This window comes from Chrysoperla carnea, chromosome 1 (genome assembly GCF_905475395.1).
Source record: "Chrysoperla carnea chromosome 1, inChrCarn1.1, whole genome shotgun sequence".
Classification (NCBI taxonomy): Eukaryota; Metazoa; Arthropoda; class Insecta; order Neuroptera; family Chrysopidae; genus Chrysoperla; species Chrysoperla carnea.
In genome coordinates, this window is record NC_058337.1 from 131623248 (window position 1) to 131641460 (window position 18213).

The 18213-nt window shown below is 32.8% G+C and overlaps 2 protein-coding genes across 13 annotated transcripts in view; one reads left to right on the forward strand and one right to left on the reverse strand.

Annotated features, from left to right (window-relative positions):
• LOC123305567 (ankyrin repeat and KH domain-containing protein 1) overlaps positions 1-11962 on the forward strand; it is a 52810-nt gene extending 40848 nt beyond the window's left edge. For 2 of the 12 annotated variants that reach the window (XM_044887322.1, XM_044887327.1), the window contains exons 14-26: positions 1007-1381; positions 2036-2397; positions 2463-2664; positions 2745-2899; positions 3469-3903; positions 4242-5137; positions 5529-5672; positions 5964-6113; positions 6183-6327; positions 6409-6616; positions 6697-6911; positions 7632-9680; positions 10340-11957. In XM_044887322.1, coding sequence (XP_044743257.1) covers positions 1007-1381; positions 2036-2397; positions 2463-2664; positions 2745-2899; positions 3469-3903; positions 4242-5137; positions 5529-5672; positions 5964-6113; positions 6183-6327; positions 6409-6616; positions 6697-6911; positions 7632-9680; positions 10340-10615 — 5612 coding nt within the window. In that variant the 3' untranslated portion in view covers positions 10616-11957. Of the gene's footprint in view, positions 1-1006; positions 1382-2035; positions 2398-2462; positions 2665-2744; positions 2900-3468; positions 3904-4241; positions 5138-5528; positions 5673-5963; positions 6114-6182; positions 6328-6408; positions 6617-6696; positions 6912-7631; positions 9681-10339 lie in introns of all 12 variants that reach the window. The other 10 variants (XM_044887326.1, XM_044887332.1, XM_044887323.1 and 7 more) reach the window with 10 other exon arrangements.
• Positions 11963-14395: 2433 nt separating this feature from the next.
• Positions 14396-16543, reverse strand: LOC123305184 (ER membrane protein complex subunit 2-like). Its single transcript, XM_044886822.1, has 5 exons — positions 16409-16543; positions 16231-16344; positions 15831-16125; positions 15507-15759; positions 14396-14594 (listed from the first exon to the last, which is right to left on the reverse strand). Exons 1-5 carry the CDS (start codon positions 16440-16442, stop codon positions 14415-14417), a joined length of 876 nt encoding a protein of 291 aa, XP_044742757.1. The 5' UTR covers positions 16443-16543; the 3' UTR covers positions 14396-14414.
• Positions 16544-18213: the final 1670 nt, after the last annotated feature.

Sequence of the window (18213 nt, forward strand, 5' to 3'; positions counted from 1 at the left end):
TGAATTTGTATTTTTTTAATGTGACTAACCAATTGTTTAAAACTAGTTCAGTAAACTAGGAATAATAACGGGAATTTTTCATCTCGTTCAGTTTTGAAAATAGTACATTTACCAAATCGGGAGCACTTTTCTCAACATTGATTCGATCTAGATAACATTTCAAGTTATAATTCAATATTATCTCGAAACCAAGCATACAACTATGAAAAGCGTCTTCAAATCATTAAATCTGGCACTTACAATTCTTGTCCTCAGTGCCGGATTAAGCATTAGGCATAGTAGGCAACTGCCTAGAAGCCCTGACAAATTTGTATGAAAAGGGCCCCACAAGAAGTTAATTTGCGAAGACTAAAAAAAAAGTAGAGAGAAGCAACAACTTTGTATGAGAGGAGCCCACAAGAAGGTGCCAAGTTGATTTGCTATATACAAAATCGCATGCCGATCTGAACTGCATTGAAAAGGGATTTCGACATGGTTAATTCGACCCTGCTCGGCCTGTTAAAAAATATTTTACTTTCTCCTCTCGAACCTTTGAAAGAATAATCTGCTAGTTCTAGAAAAGGAAAAGAATTAAAAGATAAAATTAAACAGAGAACCCCCAGGCACTAGTAAATTGAAAACACACACAAAAATTTCGTAAAAAAGTCGTCTATTTTTCTAGAAATTAGTTTATATTTGAGTGTGGAATCCTAGAGTAGATCTATCCACAAAATGGATTAAAATCAGCTTTGAATTTATTGCAGTGCCGCTGATGTCTTTATAGTTTCAAATATAGCTTTCATCCATAGAAGGGACTTAAACGTGGTATCTTTCAGATATAATTATTAGATCCCAAGTAGCTGCCGTAAAATCTTGAAAATCTGATTCACATGTTCCCTTATTCCCAATTAACAAGTGCCATTTTCAAATTGTACGAGAAGGAAATAAAAGATCCTTTCCTATACTGGACAAGTGCACGTTGCTAGTTTATTGAACTAAAAAATTTGCGTATTTGCATAACTTACAGCATGCCCTGCTCAATGCCAGACCTTACCAACATCCTCAGACAACACCAATTTATCCGTAACAAGTGTTCAACAACCTCAACAACCTGGTCAACAGCAACAGCAACAACAGCCAATATCAGCAACTGCCACTGGACAGTATGTCCAACCATCGTGCACTGCACATCAAGTACAAGTAGCTACACAAACCCCACAACCACAGCCACCCAATGTACCAGCAGTGATCTCTGAAAAGAAGTCTAGTAAAAATGAAGGTGGAAAATCAAAGAAACGTTTTCAAATGGTCTCTAGACATGCATCAAATGTACCACCGTCTCAACGTCAAGATAATGGTCAGTTTCCTAATTCACAATCGTATCAGGTTGATCCAAATACAGGTTTGTTCATCAATGTCTAGCCCACAATTTTTATTCGCATGTTGTGATTTTTTTTTTTGATAATCCCTTTTTTTGTTGTAAATTTATTATTTTGACTATTAATGCACCAAAACCCCCCTTTTTTTTTAGAAATATATAGAACGGGAGTTGAATCCTTTTCGATTAAACTAAAGTTAAATGTTTAACAAACGATAAATTCAAAAAATTCAAATAGTTTTAATAGTTTACACAAAAATTGTCTTTCGTTTTTAAAAATTCTGTAACGCTGTCTTTTTTCTTTTACTACCAACATGTAATCGCATAAATGATAAGAGGGTGTTAATTTTGAGACACCTTCTATTATGAAAATTATCAAATTAAATAAAAATTAGACTTTAGCGTTATCAGAGAAAGTTTTCTATTCAAATTATCTCTTATACCATTTTAATAAATTATTTCCCCGTAAGAAAGTACGCACACTTAAAAAAATTTGCATTTTCTCGAAATTTCAAACGTTACTTTTTTTGCGGGGCAGTATATTTCCCTCCCTGTATTTAAGATCAAACATCCTGTATTTGACAAAATTCATTTTTTTTAAATCTACTTTGATTTAGTAAAACTACAATTATTGATTTTTTGAAAAAAGATAGAATAATTTTATTGTATTATGTGTAGCAGGCGTAACGCAACAATATACACCAACGCAAACGTATAATCCAGCATCGGGTATTACGCAAACACCACAAACCGCATTCTCATGTATGGATGTGGACTCGGAAACGGATAGTAATCATGATACAGCATTAACACTAGCATGTGCTGGTGGACATGAAGAATTAGTTGAGTTACTATTATCTAGAGGTGCTGATATCGAGCATCGTGATAAAAAAGGTTTTACTCCATTAATACTAGCTGCAACCGCTGGACATGAGAAAGTTGTTGAAATTTTATTAAATCATGGTGCGGATTTAGAAGCACAATCTGAACGTACCAAGGATACACCATTATCGTTGGCGTGTTCTGGGGGACGATATGAGGTAAATAATTTGAAGGAATTCAACTTGATAGAAAACTACATTCCTTTTTTTAAAATTATTTCTAGGTGGTAGAATTACTTTTATCTCGAGGTTCGAATAAAGAACATCGTAACGTCTCAGATTACACCCCACTTAGTTTAGCCGCATCCGGTGGTTATGTTAATATTATTAAATTATTGCTCACACAAGGAGCTGAAATTAATTCAAGAACTGGAAGTAAACTTGGCATTTCTCCGCTCATGTTGGCCGCCATGAACGGACATACTGGTAAATATCTTCTTTTTTTTTTTTTTAATTTTATGCCAAGATGAAAATTTGTGATTAATAATTTGTTTCTAATTTTCTAGCTGCTGTTAAAATGTTATTGGATATGGGTAGCGATATTAATGCACAGATCGAAACAAATCGTAACACTGCCCTGACCTTGGCGTGTTTCCAAGGTCGACATGAAGTTGTTAGTTTATTATTAGACCGTAAAGCGAATGTAGAACATAGGGCAAAGGTAAGATACAATCATTTTTAATTGATTTTGGATCCGTAGATATTAGAGACTCTCTTCTTAGTGGGAGAAGAGCGTCTTCTCTCATGTTTCAGCAATCCAAAATTCCCAGTTAGTTTTTTTTTTTTTTTTTGATTAGTTGGGTAAATCTACCGAATTTTGGGAAATGGCTATTTTTTTTTAATAGGTTCCTATCGTTGTAAAAATACAGAAAAGGAGTTTTCCGGTTCCGAAACGATCCGCACGGCCTTCAGTACGCGATTTTAATCTCAACATTGTGATGAAATATTTGATGAAATATTTCTTTCTCCTCAGTTAGAGGATTGCGTCGTCTGTCATGTTTCAATTCGAGCAGACGACACTTTTCAGTTCATGAGGGATAGGGATTTGGCTGCACTATCATTTTTTTTTTTGTGGATCATAAACTTATAACCCAAAAGTTAGGTTTCCTGTTGAGATGTTCCTTTTTTCTCATCCAAACTGAAGGAATTTGTGGCTAGAGTTTTCCCTCCAGAGAAATGTCATTTTCATTGCAGTGTTTTTATTAATATTTATCGTTTATTTCGTTACAGACTGGATTAACACCGTTAATGGAAGCTGCAAGTGGTGGCTATGTAGATGTTGGTCGCGTTCTATTAGACAAAGGCGCTGATGTGAATGCAACACCCGTCCCATCATCTAGAGATACAGCATTAACCATAGCAGCTGATAAAGGACATTGTAGATTTGTTGAATTATTATTATCACGTGGTGCAGCTGTTGAAGTTAAAAATAAAAAAGGGAATTCACCGTTATGGTTGGCTGCAAATGGTGGCCATTTAAATGTTGTTGAATTATTATATAATGCAAATGCTGATATTGATTCTCAGGATAATCGTAAAGTGTCATGCCTTATGGCAGCATTTCGTAAAGGTCACATAAAAGTTGTTAAATGGATGGTCGGGCATGTTACACAATTTCCTAGTGATCAAGAAATGATGCGATATATTTCTACAGTCAGTGATAAGGTAAGTTTCAATTTTACTGAAAGTACAAATAATAAGTTGAGAGGCATAGGAAAACTGAGGAAACAGCACCGATTTAAATGAAACTTTTTGTAACGTGTTTATAGGATCCCTAGGAACATTCAGCCAATTTAACTCAGATGGTTGTATAGGTACCCACCTGGAGGCATATGTTCCGGATCATAATATTCCTTGGGATCCTATAAACATGTTACAAAAAGTTTCATTCAAATCGGTGCTGTTTCCCTACTTTTCCGCTTTCGACACCTTTTTCCCGGTTATTCATTGTATTATGGACTACTTTTTCGAGATTTAAAAAAAAATTATAATTTTTATTCTAGGAATTACTAGAAAAATGTCAAGAATGTGTAAAAGTAATACGTGCTGCCAAAGAAACTCAAGCCGCCAAGGCGAATAAAAATGCAACAATCCTATTAGAAGAATTAGATATGGAAAAGAATCGTGAAGAATCGAAAAAAGCGGCAGCGGCACGAAGACGTGAACGTAAGAAGAAAAAGAAATTAGAGAAAAAAGAAGAAAAGCGAAAATTACATGAAGAAAATAAAAAGAATGAAACCTACGATGATAACAAAGATAAAAAGAATACAACAAATGTTGTTGTACCGGATGATACAACCGATAAAGCGGATGCTGAAGAAGCGAGTGGTGAAAATACACCAACCGAATCACCAGTACGAAACGGTGAAGCCGATAAAGAGGAAGGCGATAGTGGTATCGATGCAAATAGTCAAGGCAGTTGTTCTAGTAACGATGTCAAAGCGAAAGAGAAACGTAAAGAGAAGAAAAAGAAGAAAATCGAAAAAATTACAAATAAAACCGAAAATGTTCATCATACAACCACGACACATGAACAACATTCAAATAATCACCATACGCATAATCATAGTCCTCAACAGTCACGAGGAAGTGCAACTACGAACAATGCAAGTACTAGTAAATCACATTCAGTTGAGAGTAAAGAACATAAAACTGAGAAACAGCAGAGGCATTCTTCAGAACAAACACCAGCGACACCATCGACGGTTCATCATCCGACGACGGAAGTTACGCCAAACAATAAAAGTGGCAATGCTTCGAATCGTTCTAGTGGTGGACAATCGAATCGTAAAGGTTTGTTGGTGTTTGAAGCATCTCGACATCCATGTGATCGTGAAGATTTTGAAGCAACTGGTAATGAAAATTATGCACCTGTTGTCAAGGGGAAAAAATTATATATGTAAGTGAAATTTTTTTTATTTATACAGAAAATTAACCCTTAACTACAGACTTAAGGCTCGAAAGTTAAAAGTATTTTCTATTTTAATTCAGAAATTATCGTATGGAAATAAAAGCAGACCTTGGTCGTCGTTTTTTAACTCTTAATTGTAGACATCAAATCTCAAAATCCTTTCTTCACTTTCTGAAATTAACCCTATCGGTGTTCTTTTACTTCTATCTTACCCACTTCGTGCAGTATCTTCTCTTCATTTCTTTTCTCTTCAGGAGGATATTTGTCAACACCTAGTGCCTAATTTATTTGCTGTTCATTTACTTTCGACGTTAATAAAACTAAACATTGAATATTTGCTTTAAAAGTATGCAACTTTTATTCGTAAATTTTGTTTCAGACATTACGAAAATGAAAATATGCCACCGGTGGTCAATCAAAAAGGAACTGCAACGAGTCCCAAACAAGCGAATAAACGTGAAGAAGGTTGGAAAGAAGTAGTTCGAAAATCGTCGATTCAAGCGGTTTCCACATTTGAATCTGGGTAAATTTTATAATTCTTTTCTAAAGTTCAGTAAACATTAGGGGCGAGTTAGGCAACTTTTTCTAGGGGTCCCGGGGAAAGGTCAAAAGTCAAAGATACAAATTTATAAGAGAGGGACGCTAAGTTGATTTACGAAAAGTTAAAAAAAAATAGGGAAGACAAAGAATTTTTATGAAAAGAGCCCCCATACAAAGAGAAGGGCTCCAAGTAGATTTACGAAGGCAAATAATACAACATCTCAGTATATACAAGTTATTTAATTGATTATAATTTGTATTTTTATTTTTACAGCACCAAAAAAGTATCAGTTCCATTAAATGCAATCTCTCGTGTAATTGGTCGTGGCGGCAGCAATATTAATGCAATTCGAGGTGCAACTGGAGCCCATATCGAAGTTGAAAAACAGAGTAAAGGGCAAGGAGAACGTAACATAACTATCAAGTATGTATTTTACGACATACGCGTAGAAAGAAATTGTTTCTAACTTGTATGAAATTTTTTTATTTTTAGGGGATCTGCTGAAGCCACTCGTCAAGCACATAATCTCATTGCAACATTAATAAAAGATCCCGAAGCAGATATCTTACAAATAATACCGAAAACTACAAAACTTGTTGGAACTATTTCTGCTTGGGATAAAACATCTACCTCGTTGGTAAGTCATCTAAATATTATTATTTCAATTTTAGAGTCGTAATTATTCAAAATTTTAAATTAATTTTTATTTTATTTACAGTCAATGAAAGCAAAAACAAATCAAAAAATCTCGAATGTATCGAATGTTTCATCAATAAGTTCTACTGCCATGACACAAAACAAACCACCTGGTTCAGCATCAATTGCACCGATTATACCATCAATGCGATCAAATTCAACTGTTAAAATGGGTACATCATTTCCACCACCAGTTAGTCGGGCAACAGCGCCAAGATTAGTAGCAGCAGGTTTGTAATCTTTTATAAATATCTCCCCCCGTCTCCAGTATTTCACTCTTATTTATTATAACTTGTGTTTTATTTTTTAGCTGAAAAACGAGCAGCTGCTGCTCAAATGGCAGGAATTGGTACTAAAAACACTATGTCATATACAACAGCTATGATGGCTGCTGGACGTGGTAGCACCAAGGTTGTAACAAGTGCGTCTGGTCAAACGTTTGCTGCTAAATTAACAGAAACATCAGCTCAACAACATACTGTACCGACGTCGCAATTAAATTCTATTAAGACCAAAGTTTCACAAGTAAGTGTTTTTTTTGGATATTTCAAGGTTTTTCATTTTTATTTTTATTGAATTCATCCGATTCCGAATATCTTTCCATACTATCTACTATAATAATAGTTCTAGAGCCATCATTTGCTGTATCTCCGATAATAATTGCAATTTTGAAAAGATCATTTAAGGAAATATTCTTAAAGGCCTACCTTTGAAAATATTTTTAAAAAAAATAGATTTCTTCAAATTTTTAGACCAGATTACTGCCTTAAATCAGTTCATTGGAACGCTTTGGTCACTGTCGTCCCGTGCTCAACAAAATTAAACACTAAACGACAAATAGTGTTGTCAGGCGGTGCCTGTTTGCCACGATATTTTCAACGAAATGCCCGTTCAGTTTACACAACTGAACGACTATTTCAATATATATATACAGCGTCACTATTTTGGTGCGTTGTTTCGATGTCAAGCGATTCATGGTTAAAATTGCATTGAATTGACGTTTCAAAAACATGTCTAATCAACTCATTCGATCGACTCAATGTCAAAGTTATTCAATGTTTACGACATAAAAGATAGCACACCCTGTATAATAAATTATACTGGAAATTGGGAATAATAATTCTAAAAATATGATTCTTGTGTCCAAAAGTTGGTTAGATTTTAAAGACAACAAGATTATTCTTTATATGATAGCTCTAAACAAGTAATTTCAATTTACAATATAGAATTGTTTTGTACTTTCAGTCTTTGGGTATGTCTCAAGCAATAATATCTACGCCAGTATCGCCACAAACATCCTCCACAATACAACAATCTCAACAATCGGCCACGCATACGAATAGTAGCAACGTAAATGTAATTGTAGCATCACCAAAACATAGGCCACCATCAACGGCCTCTGCACCGCCAACAATGACTCAACATAGTTGTAATAAAATACCATTTTCAGCGTCAACAATAAGATCTGAACATCAACCAACAATTGTCTCATCAAATTTAAATCAAACAGGTAACGGAAACGTTGGGAATGGACCTCAACAACAAACTGACAACATGGTGTCAAATAGTACACAACATATGGTCGGATCCAGTGGTGGAATATCTGTGAATAATACAACAAACACTGCCGCAAACAATATTCAATTGTTATCTCAACAATTACATCATCAACAATCAAATGTAGTCACTCAACAAATCCAACCGATTCATATGGAGAGTAATCTTAATACACAATCGAATGTCGTTACAACGTCATCGTCATCGGTATCTTCGATTGTTCAACAAGCACCTCCACCAAATCGAGTACAAACGTATTCACTATTTGATACGTTCTCGAAACATCAACAAACAATGTGGGGTGGAGCTCGAAATAACGATACCAATGAGAAACCAATCAATTTCGCTGCTGCCACCGGAAGTGTTGGAAGTCAATCGAATATAACTCCTAAGTTTATCGATAACGATCAACCACAAGTGGACGCATCAAAAGCTCCAGGTTATCGTGGTACAGCTGTCTGTTCTCCTGTATCGTCGAAAACAAGTAGCAACAGTACAACACCACCAAATCTACCAACAAATTTCCAAAATTACTCAGATCCAAGTTGTATTGGTAAACCACCCGCCGCAATGGTTGCACAAGGCTTAGCTGTAACACGACCACTATCACGTACTCCCGGTATGGACGTCGGCTTAGATTTATCACCTCAACAGTATAATCGTAATTTATATCAACCAAACATACCTCCACCGCAACATTTGGATCCAAGTGGGGGATTATTTAAACCACCGGTATCGTCTGGTTATGGACCAAGTGAAAATTTATTAAAAATTGTACCCGGTGATAATCAACAGAATTTAATACAATCATTCCATCATCAACCGCAACAACAGCAACCGTTACCTCACCATATTGGTTACTCACAACCACAACAATGTACGAGTAGTAGTAACTCAACGGTGACGATGTCACGATTAAATCCACGTGCGCCAGATTTTTCTAGCTCTCTGCATAACTTATCAAACAAACAACATAGTTCCCATAGTTCTCAACAACCGGCCCCACCTGTAGTCAATACAAATATGTTTAATTCAAGTGGTGGATACCATCATCCAGGTCTTTCAGCTCCACAACAACAACAACACAACACGATGTTAAATAATACCAACGTCCCACCTTATCAGCTAAAATCTTCGATAGGAGGATATCCACAAACATCGACGGGACCACCACCACCAAGACCAAATCAAAATTCCCAGCAACAACAACGATGGCCATTTATACAACACGCCTCGAATACAAGTGGTGGATTTCAACCGGCGGATATGATGTGTTTACCAAATATGAATCACATAACAAATTTATCACAATCCGATTATCTATCGGTACTAGAGAATGGTGGGGGTATGAATATTGTAAATAGTTCACCGTCAATGTCACCAAATTCACCAAGTGACTCACAACAACGTGGTGTTGGTGGTGGGAATACTGGTAATGGGGGCATGAGTGAGGATCGTAAAATACCACGACCGATTGGTACCGAACGTGCATGGAAGAATAATCCATATAATAATCCACAAATACCACAACAGCAGAGTACAGCTGCAACGATTAATCAATTGGGAGCGGAAATTGGTGAAGCAACAAGTATTTGGTTGTTAAATAATGAAGCGAAAATTACGTTAAATTCATGGCCAAATATTGCATCGAATATGGATAGGCATAATTTATTCCGTACATATCCATATAATCGATTACCAACGGATGATATGCCAACAATGGATACAACGTTCTCTGTAAGTATTTCATTTCATTCAATTTTCTATTATTTTTCAGTGGGAACTTGGAAAAATATACTTTAAATTTTAACTGAAGTTTAACTGAGGTTTCAACACGTGCGAAATTCTAATATCGGATAGCCGTAATTCGTATTCCCAAGAATTTTGGGTCATACTTATTAAATATGTGGTCAAATTTAACTTATCTTCAATAAATTTGGAAATAGACGTATAGTGGTTTTTGTATTAGGTATAAGGGGTAATATAAACGAATAACTACCACGAAAAATGAAAAATATGACCCAAAATTAGTGAGTTTCAATAAAAATTTATTCAAATACAATAAAATTTGGTCAAAATATCACAAAAATTGAATTTTTGAACTTAGTGACGTTATAAAAATCCAAAAAAAATTTATTTTGTTCTACAACAAGCAAATTTTATCATCCATTTTGGATCAATCTAGTACGTAATTTCACTAATTTTGGGTCATACTTTTCCAAGATTTTGTCTAATTTAACGTATCTTCAATAAATTTTGAAAATGCACTTGGCCGATTTTGTAGTGGCTGTAACCACAATATTTTTTGAGGTTGATTTTGAAATTGAACGAGGCAAATAATTGTGCATTTATGTTATGTGCTTGAATAACCTTAATTGTTCTTCTTTTTTTTGTAGCACATGGACAGTCAACAACAAGCAGCATTCCAAAATGGAAGTACAGCGACTGCATTATCATTAATGCATTCATTACAACAATATAATGCAACGGCTGCTGGTAACACTGGTGTAGTGGGAGCTGTTGGTCCTGAAATGGTTGACACAAGTAACGCAGGTAGTTGGGGTGATGTCACAATCACTGGTGACAAACAACAGCAACAACAACAAGCAACACATGTGAGTGGTCGACATCATCAAGCCGATGTTTTGTTAACACGATCACAACATTACTGATTATGCGCGATCATGTGTTGTAGGGCTGGACAACGACAACACCACATAAATGGAGCAATCAGTAATTTGATCCAAACATAAAACATGTCCTCAAAAAAAAGTAAAACTTGTGTCTGTCCTTCTATCTCCCCTCATCGCGAGATATCGTCATCCACCCCTCAATTTCTCACACACACAAAAAAAAAACATATTATGGATTTTTATTTTTTTGGGAATAAAAAAACTAAAGGAAAACTTCTACAAAAATGAATTCCTCGGGTAGTTTAGATCATAAACTTGACCGTGTTGTAGTTTTTGGTTAATTATATTTAAAAAAATACATAATTATTCAATATATCCAAAAAAAATATTCTTCTCTTATTGTTGACACGATTATTTCGCTCTGCTAAATATTGGCTTAGACATTTTTAAATAAAACTGATTAAAAGAAAAACAACTGAGTTGACTTTTCAATACAAATCACAGGTTGTGGATTTTTTTCATTCTCTTGTGCCATGAAAATTCATTTCAACTTTTTTTTTAGATAAACGTCTACACATGACGCCTAACCTTATAGAAAAGTAGGATTGGTTAATTGTTTTTTAATATTTTACAAGCTTGACCCCCTATAACCTTTTATTTCAGCCAAGGACTCCGCATAAACCTTAGAACAAAGTAAGATAACCCTATAACCTTTTTGACTTGAATTCCATATACAGTGAAACCTGGTTAAGTGGTACATCAAGGGACCTGCAAATTTATCTCACTTTTATAGAGGTATTCCACTTACCCAGTGTCTCAGATATCAGGTATAAATAAATAAATATCTATCTCATTTACAGGGGGTTTCATTAATAGAGGTCGGAATACAGGTTATTTCAGTTATAGAGGTTCCAGTTATGGAGGTTTCTCATTTATTCAGGCCCCACTTAACCAAGTTTCACTGTATATAAAAAATCAACACCAAAATCTTTTTTTTCATTAAGAAATCGAATCTAAAAGGTTTCAATCAAATTGTTTGAAAAACTATTATTTTCCAAACTAAAAAATATTTATTCGAATATTTCTAAAAGTTAACTAATTCTATTTAATTTATCCGATGTCTTTTTACAGCAAAAGCACTTAAATGCGCAAAAGGTACCATATGTAGTAAATCCTCATTTCCTAGATTTTTGAAAAGTCCTCAAATGTATAAAAAAAACTATTGGCTATTCGATGAAACAAGTTTTCGTAATTTGATTTTTTTTTTAGTAATATTAGGTTTATATTCTCAACGTGATAACTCATTTTTTTTGTTCATTAGCATAATTTCAGCTCGAATTGTCGATGATGTTTCTCGTTCGAGAATATAAAGTTAATATATATTAAATAACTTGGATCTCGATGGTCAAGTTTTTTTTGATTTTTCATGAAATATGTCACTTTTTGCTTGAAAAAAAAAACATGTGTTACAATTAATTATAGAGCAGCATTTTACCAAACAATGAAAAAATGCTTCATTTTTTATTTACGTTCAATTAAAAGAAAACTAGTTCAGTAAAATTGTACAAAAACAACGAATTTTGGAAGTAAAAGTATGCTTTACTCCTTCGAGATTATCTTAAGCTAAATTTCTGTGGATGAAAAAAACAAAACCTATTTTTCTTCCTCAAAAATTATTAATTACAGATAATTTCGATATAGTCTAGGGTTAAGCGGTGGTATTTGATGGTCGTTTCTAGAATTTGAGTCAACCTTGACATCTCATACTCTCAAATCATCAAACGACGTATCAAATACTGTCTTATAACTATTTTCTCCTCAAATTCGTTTTAGTTTTTCGCAACAATTTTACAAAATATCGATTTAATTTTTTGTGTTTTTTATTTGAGATCTACTTTATCGAAAAAAAAAAACAATTTTTAGACGTGATTTATTATTCAATTTAATAAAAAAAAAATAAGTAGTATTTTTCGCGTTGCGATTAATAAGGGTAGGGAAATAAAAAAAAAAACGTGTTATCTTATCTCTCTTGTCATTTATAATTGAGGATATTATTATAATTTTTTTTTTCTCTTTTTAATTTTTACTTTTCAATTATAAATTATACATTATATAATTACAAAAAATAAAAACATTATTAAAAAACTTTATATAATGTATAAACAAAAAATAAAAAATAAAACTATATATATATATATATTTGATTTTTGAGAAACCTCTAAAAAATAAAAACAAAAAAATGGTTTAGTTGTAAAACAGAATTAAGGAAAAACTATTAAAAAAAACTATGTTAAGTGTGTCTGTGCGGCAACGTTTTGAGTGAAAATTTTTTGAATTTTCGTATGAGATGAGACATGATGATGCTTCTTATTACGGATTTACTTAGATTCGGCCATCTAAAAAACCCGTTTAGCATGATTTAATTTTTATTTTTTGGAAAAAATAAGAGAAGATTTTCACTCTTAAGGTATACGACAGATTTGCTACGATGGCAAAAAAAATAAAACATAAAAATAAAATAAAAAACCGGTGTTCCCATCATTTGTAGGGATTATAATAATTATTATTATACTTATGTAATATTTGCTTGTACATGAAGACTTAAAATATAATATCTTTATGCACTGTGGCTATTTGATCATTTACTTTTGTTTGTTTTTTTTACTTTACGCTTCATCATCCTGAAATCCAAAAAAATTTGTAGTTAGGGTCGGATTAACCAGGAGGCAGCGTAGGCAACTGTCTATAAAATTTAATTGGAAAATTTGGATACTCAATGACAGTAAGTATTATTGTTTTTTTCGATTCATAATATCGTACTATCGTCAATTGATGAAATACTTCATACTCACAGAACAGAATCATCTGAACGATCAGAACGATCAAACCGATGCACTTATTCCGGAAATCATAGTATAATGTGTTGGAAAAGGCGCCCAGTTGGTTTTTGAATACAATATATATCCTAAGTTGATTTATGAACGTATCCCACGAAAGTATTCAAAAGACTTGAATGTAGTTGATTTTTGTCAAGAACTTGCCGTTTTTTGAAGAGCTAGAAACCGAAATTAATAAACAATTACGTGCATTCGACCCATTATATCAGTGAAAGTATGACTTGCATGGAGCGTACCAACGACATTTGTAAAGTGTGAACGAAGCTTCAGAAAATTGAAAGAATTTAAAACCAATCTACGTTCGACAATGAGTCAGGAACATCTATCTGGCCTCGAGATCCTAGCTAGCCATTGAAAATAAAACTACCTTTGAGACGGACTTTGATGAGCCAATGGGTTCTTTCGTAGAAACGAAAGCTCGCCGTGTATAGCTCTAGTCAATCAGGTTAGAGTCAAAAAATGCCCGGCCATAAAGGTCTTGATTTTTCAGTTGCCTTTCCTGGTTATACGTTTCCTATGCTCAATTTTATGTCACACAAACTATGTGTATTAAAGTCATATTTGTGAGTTTTTTTAACAATTCTCTCAAACTTTGGAGAAAAAGGACGCCATTATCAAGTTTTTGTCCATGTAAAAAAACGTTGATTCGGAGTTGGTTGGAGCACTTTCGTGTTGGTCGGAATCTTTACACATCAAGGGGCCGAAGAGCGGCCTGAGTATCTGAGAAGATGCTGCTATGTGTTTAAAATAAATATTAAAAATGGAACTTCTAAAAAAATCATAAGGATTCCAGAAATAAATTAAAACAAATTAAAAGTAACAACAAGTAATATATTAATGTAAATGAAATTACGACCTATTTTTGTTTGTTTTAAATTTCCTATTTAAATTACAATTAATATTTAATTAAAAAAACAAACGCTTATTAATTTATAATTTCATTAATTAATTTGCACAGATGCCATCATACTTTCAAGTGATGCAACCACATTTGATGAATTTTTCTTATCAACTGCAGCATACTTTTCACGTATTTTCGATAATGCCCATTGCATTAACTTATTTGCTTCCTTTTTCTTTGGGGCTGGACATTTTTGGGATGTTGCAATGTTGTTCGATGTCTAAAAATAAAGTCGATAGTAAAAATTTTACCGAAAAATCATTTTCGATCAAAGGTAATTTTTAAGGAACGAATTTTTTCAATTAGTCCATTGAAATGTTACATTTTTTTTTTTTTGGTCTTTGTGTGTAAAAATTAGAGGACACAATTTTATTTCTTCATTGTCAAGAGGGGGTTAGTGTAAAGTTCATGTTTGTGGGGGCGCAACTCTTGTCAGACTCTACCTCGTAAGTGGTAGGGGAAACCGTCAATATTTCTTATAAAAATAATGGACAGATAAGAGAAAACTGTGCCTAATCATTCATATAAATGTATACGAGTACTGAAGAATGGTTTTAGTTTCGCAGCGCTGTAAAACCCTAATAAATAAGGATTAATTTTTATTGATTTTGAGTTATTGAAATAATATCAAGAAATTTTATTTATAAAATATAATCAAAAAAACATATAATAGACTTTACATTTAACTAAATATCGATATTTCGATTGTAAACATTGTCAGTAGCTAAATTTATTCATATGACACATTAAAAACGTTCTTTACAAAGTTTACAAAAAAAATTTAGAATGAAAATTATTCCTTGGAAATTTTTATCAAAATGCTGTAATGTAATTATTTTTAAATGACTAGAAAAAAATTCTAGAGACAAAAAGAAAATTTGTTCCCAAATTTTTATCTATTTTCTTTAATAACTATGTTATTTTTGATTTAACGACTAAAAATTATGGAATCAAAGTTGTAGACAATTTAATTTGTAACCAAAAATGTGCTTGTAAATTTTCTGTACGACGAATAGTTAGCCAGATATAGCGTAAAACCCATTTGTACCCCCTTTTTACATAATGGCGGCCGCGAGACACGATTTGCCACCCCACAAACGTGGATTTAACTACACATTAACAATGAACTTACCAAGAAAACTCCATACAATGCACGCATATTATTTGAATTGAGCTTTAACGCTTGTAAGAAATAAGCACGTGCAATTTCCATATTCTCATGTCCACCTTGCGTATATTTAATTTCTGCCAAACGTTGATGCACCAAATGATTATGTGGATGATGTAAAACTAATTCCTCCATACAGAATGCAGCTTTTGCGTAATCTTGTTCTTGTAAATATAAATTGCATAATTCATGCCAACCTTCTTGATCTGACATAAATCTGTAATTAAATAAATTATTTATTTCATTTTTCGAGGAGCTTTCTATTAGAAAGTAGATAATAAACTTTACCTTTTTAAATACTCCGTTAATTCTTTAATAGCCTCTGGAATTCGACCTCTAGCCTCTAAAATCGCTATTCTACGCTTACGTGGCCCACTATTTGTTTCATCTCGTTTAATAATTGTATCTAATAGTTCCAATGCTTGATCGTAACGTTCTTGTGCTTCCAAAATCATCGCTTTCAATTTCAATACACGTAAGCTACGTGGAAATTGTAGAGATAATTGTACGATACAATGTTCGGCTAAAGAAATACGATGACAATCTAATGCGGCAATAACCACTTGTTCCAAAATTACGAATTCTATTTCAATATAAAAGAAAAAGGGAAAATTAATTAAGCGACACTTTAATAACGAGCATTGTAAAGATTTGGGGGCACACCTTGATAATATATTGCAAAACTTACTTTCATTTCCTAATTTATTAACTTTGTCTTCCAAGACATTCTCCCATAGCTCAATAATATCCTCACTTCGACGTTCATTGTCGTCACGCCAAACTCGAAATAACTCTTTGGCTTCTACGAAAATTTGTATAAAATTTTACCTTTATATTGTATTTTTACCTATTTTAAATTGTGTTACCTGTCCACGATAAATCTTCGCAATTATAGCCCATTTTTTATGTTAATATATATTTTTTTTCAAATTGTTGGTTATTTGAAAATAATTTACAAATTTTTTTTTTAATTAAAGTGAATACGTCAAAATTAATTCTAATTAATTTTAATAAATAAATAATTAAAGGGTTTCAGTCACAGAGTTCAATGATAATCGTGTTTTGTAAATCGATAATATTCTTCTAAAGTCTGTTTCACATTCAAGCCGTATAACGGTATTGGTGTTGAGCTACTTTACGGTTGTTATAAATAAAATCCGATTTAAGGACAGACTTTCTTAAAATTGACAGTAAATTATTCACATAAAAAGGATGTCTAGCCAAAATTTGAAGTTATTTCTGTTCGTTATGGTTTTAGAGAAAAACGTTGTTAGATTTGCAAGTTTAAGACAGGTTCATTGTGTTATACGTAAACAATGGTAAACTCACTAAGATCCATACCTCGATATTAATTTTTTTAGTTTTTGAGATAATTAATAAAAGTTATCTCAAAATGGCAATGTTATTGTTATTGTATTGTCAACAAACAAATTTATTAAAAGTGACTTTGTCTGATATTAATTATTAGGAGAGTATCGAGAGAACACATTTGACATTTGTATAGCTTTGATCTTTTTTTTCAGTTATTTTTAAATATTTCCCGTTCCCGTGAGAACTTTGGGACAAAGTGTATATATAAAGCCTCTTGGGTATAAAGGCAACGACCTATTAAAATTTCAAGTTAATCCATCGGCTTTAATCAATCCATAAACTTACGGAAGTTAAATTTTTATATATAAAGATGATATAATTGTAATTTTTATTTATTTTTATATAAAATTACTAGCCAGCTTGTCTGGAATTCCGCAGTGCACTGCAAATCGGTGCGGTACATTTTTAGATAGTGTGCCTATTTTTCGTCATAAGCCGACACGATAAGCTTTAAAATGAGAGGTAAATCGTAGAATTTGATAAGTGACAAGAGAGATCTCGCAGATCGGCAGAAAAACCGGCTAGATAAATAATATATTAGATTTTGTTTATTACACAATTAAACTTTCCACGAAATTAAAATTTTCACAGCTGGTAACATGTACGTTATTTTTTTTTATCATGCGTATTTGACACAGACCTATACATGCCAACTTTCTTTGTTGCATAACAACCTTGACAATGTCGATAATTGTTTATTTTATTTTATTGAATTTGAATCAATTCAACAATGTTTTCCGAATCATTAGAAGAGTTTTGACCATTTTGACACAACTTCGATGCATGTCAAATGAATAGCCCACTTGTGTCTGTAATTGTTAATCAAATTTCATTGAAGAATGAGAACCGACCTTTACAATTCTTGTTTTCGATGTTGTTACTAATAGAATAAAAATGATAAACAAACAAGCCTGTTAAATAACTGACAACTATGTATTTGAAACATATTTGAAATGATTTGAAATAAGCACAAAAAAAATACGTATATTTTAAAATTATTAATATAAAACAAATTGTAAAAATAAATATGGAGAAAAGTATACAAACAAAGGGAGAAAGTGAAAAACTTTTAACAAAAACGATACGACAAAGAAAAAAATATCTATTAAAATGTTCCGATATTCTTGATGAAATTAGTAATGCCGAAGTGAATGAAATAATGAACACAGAAATAATATTTTCAAAAGAAGAAAAAGAAAATACAACCATCAAACGATTGGATGTCTCATCGATTAATACAAAACCATTAGAATTGTGGCCTGAAAATGAATTAATTCAATTGAAACTGAAAATGCGATTT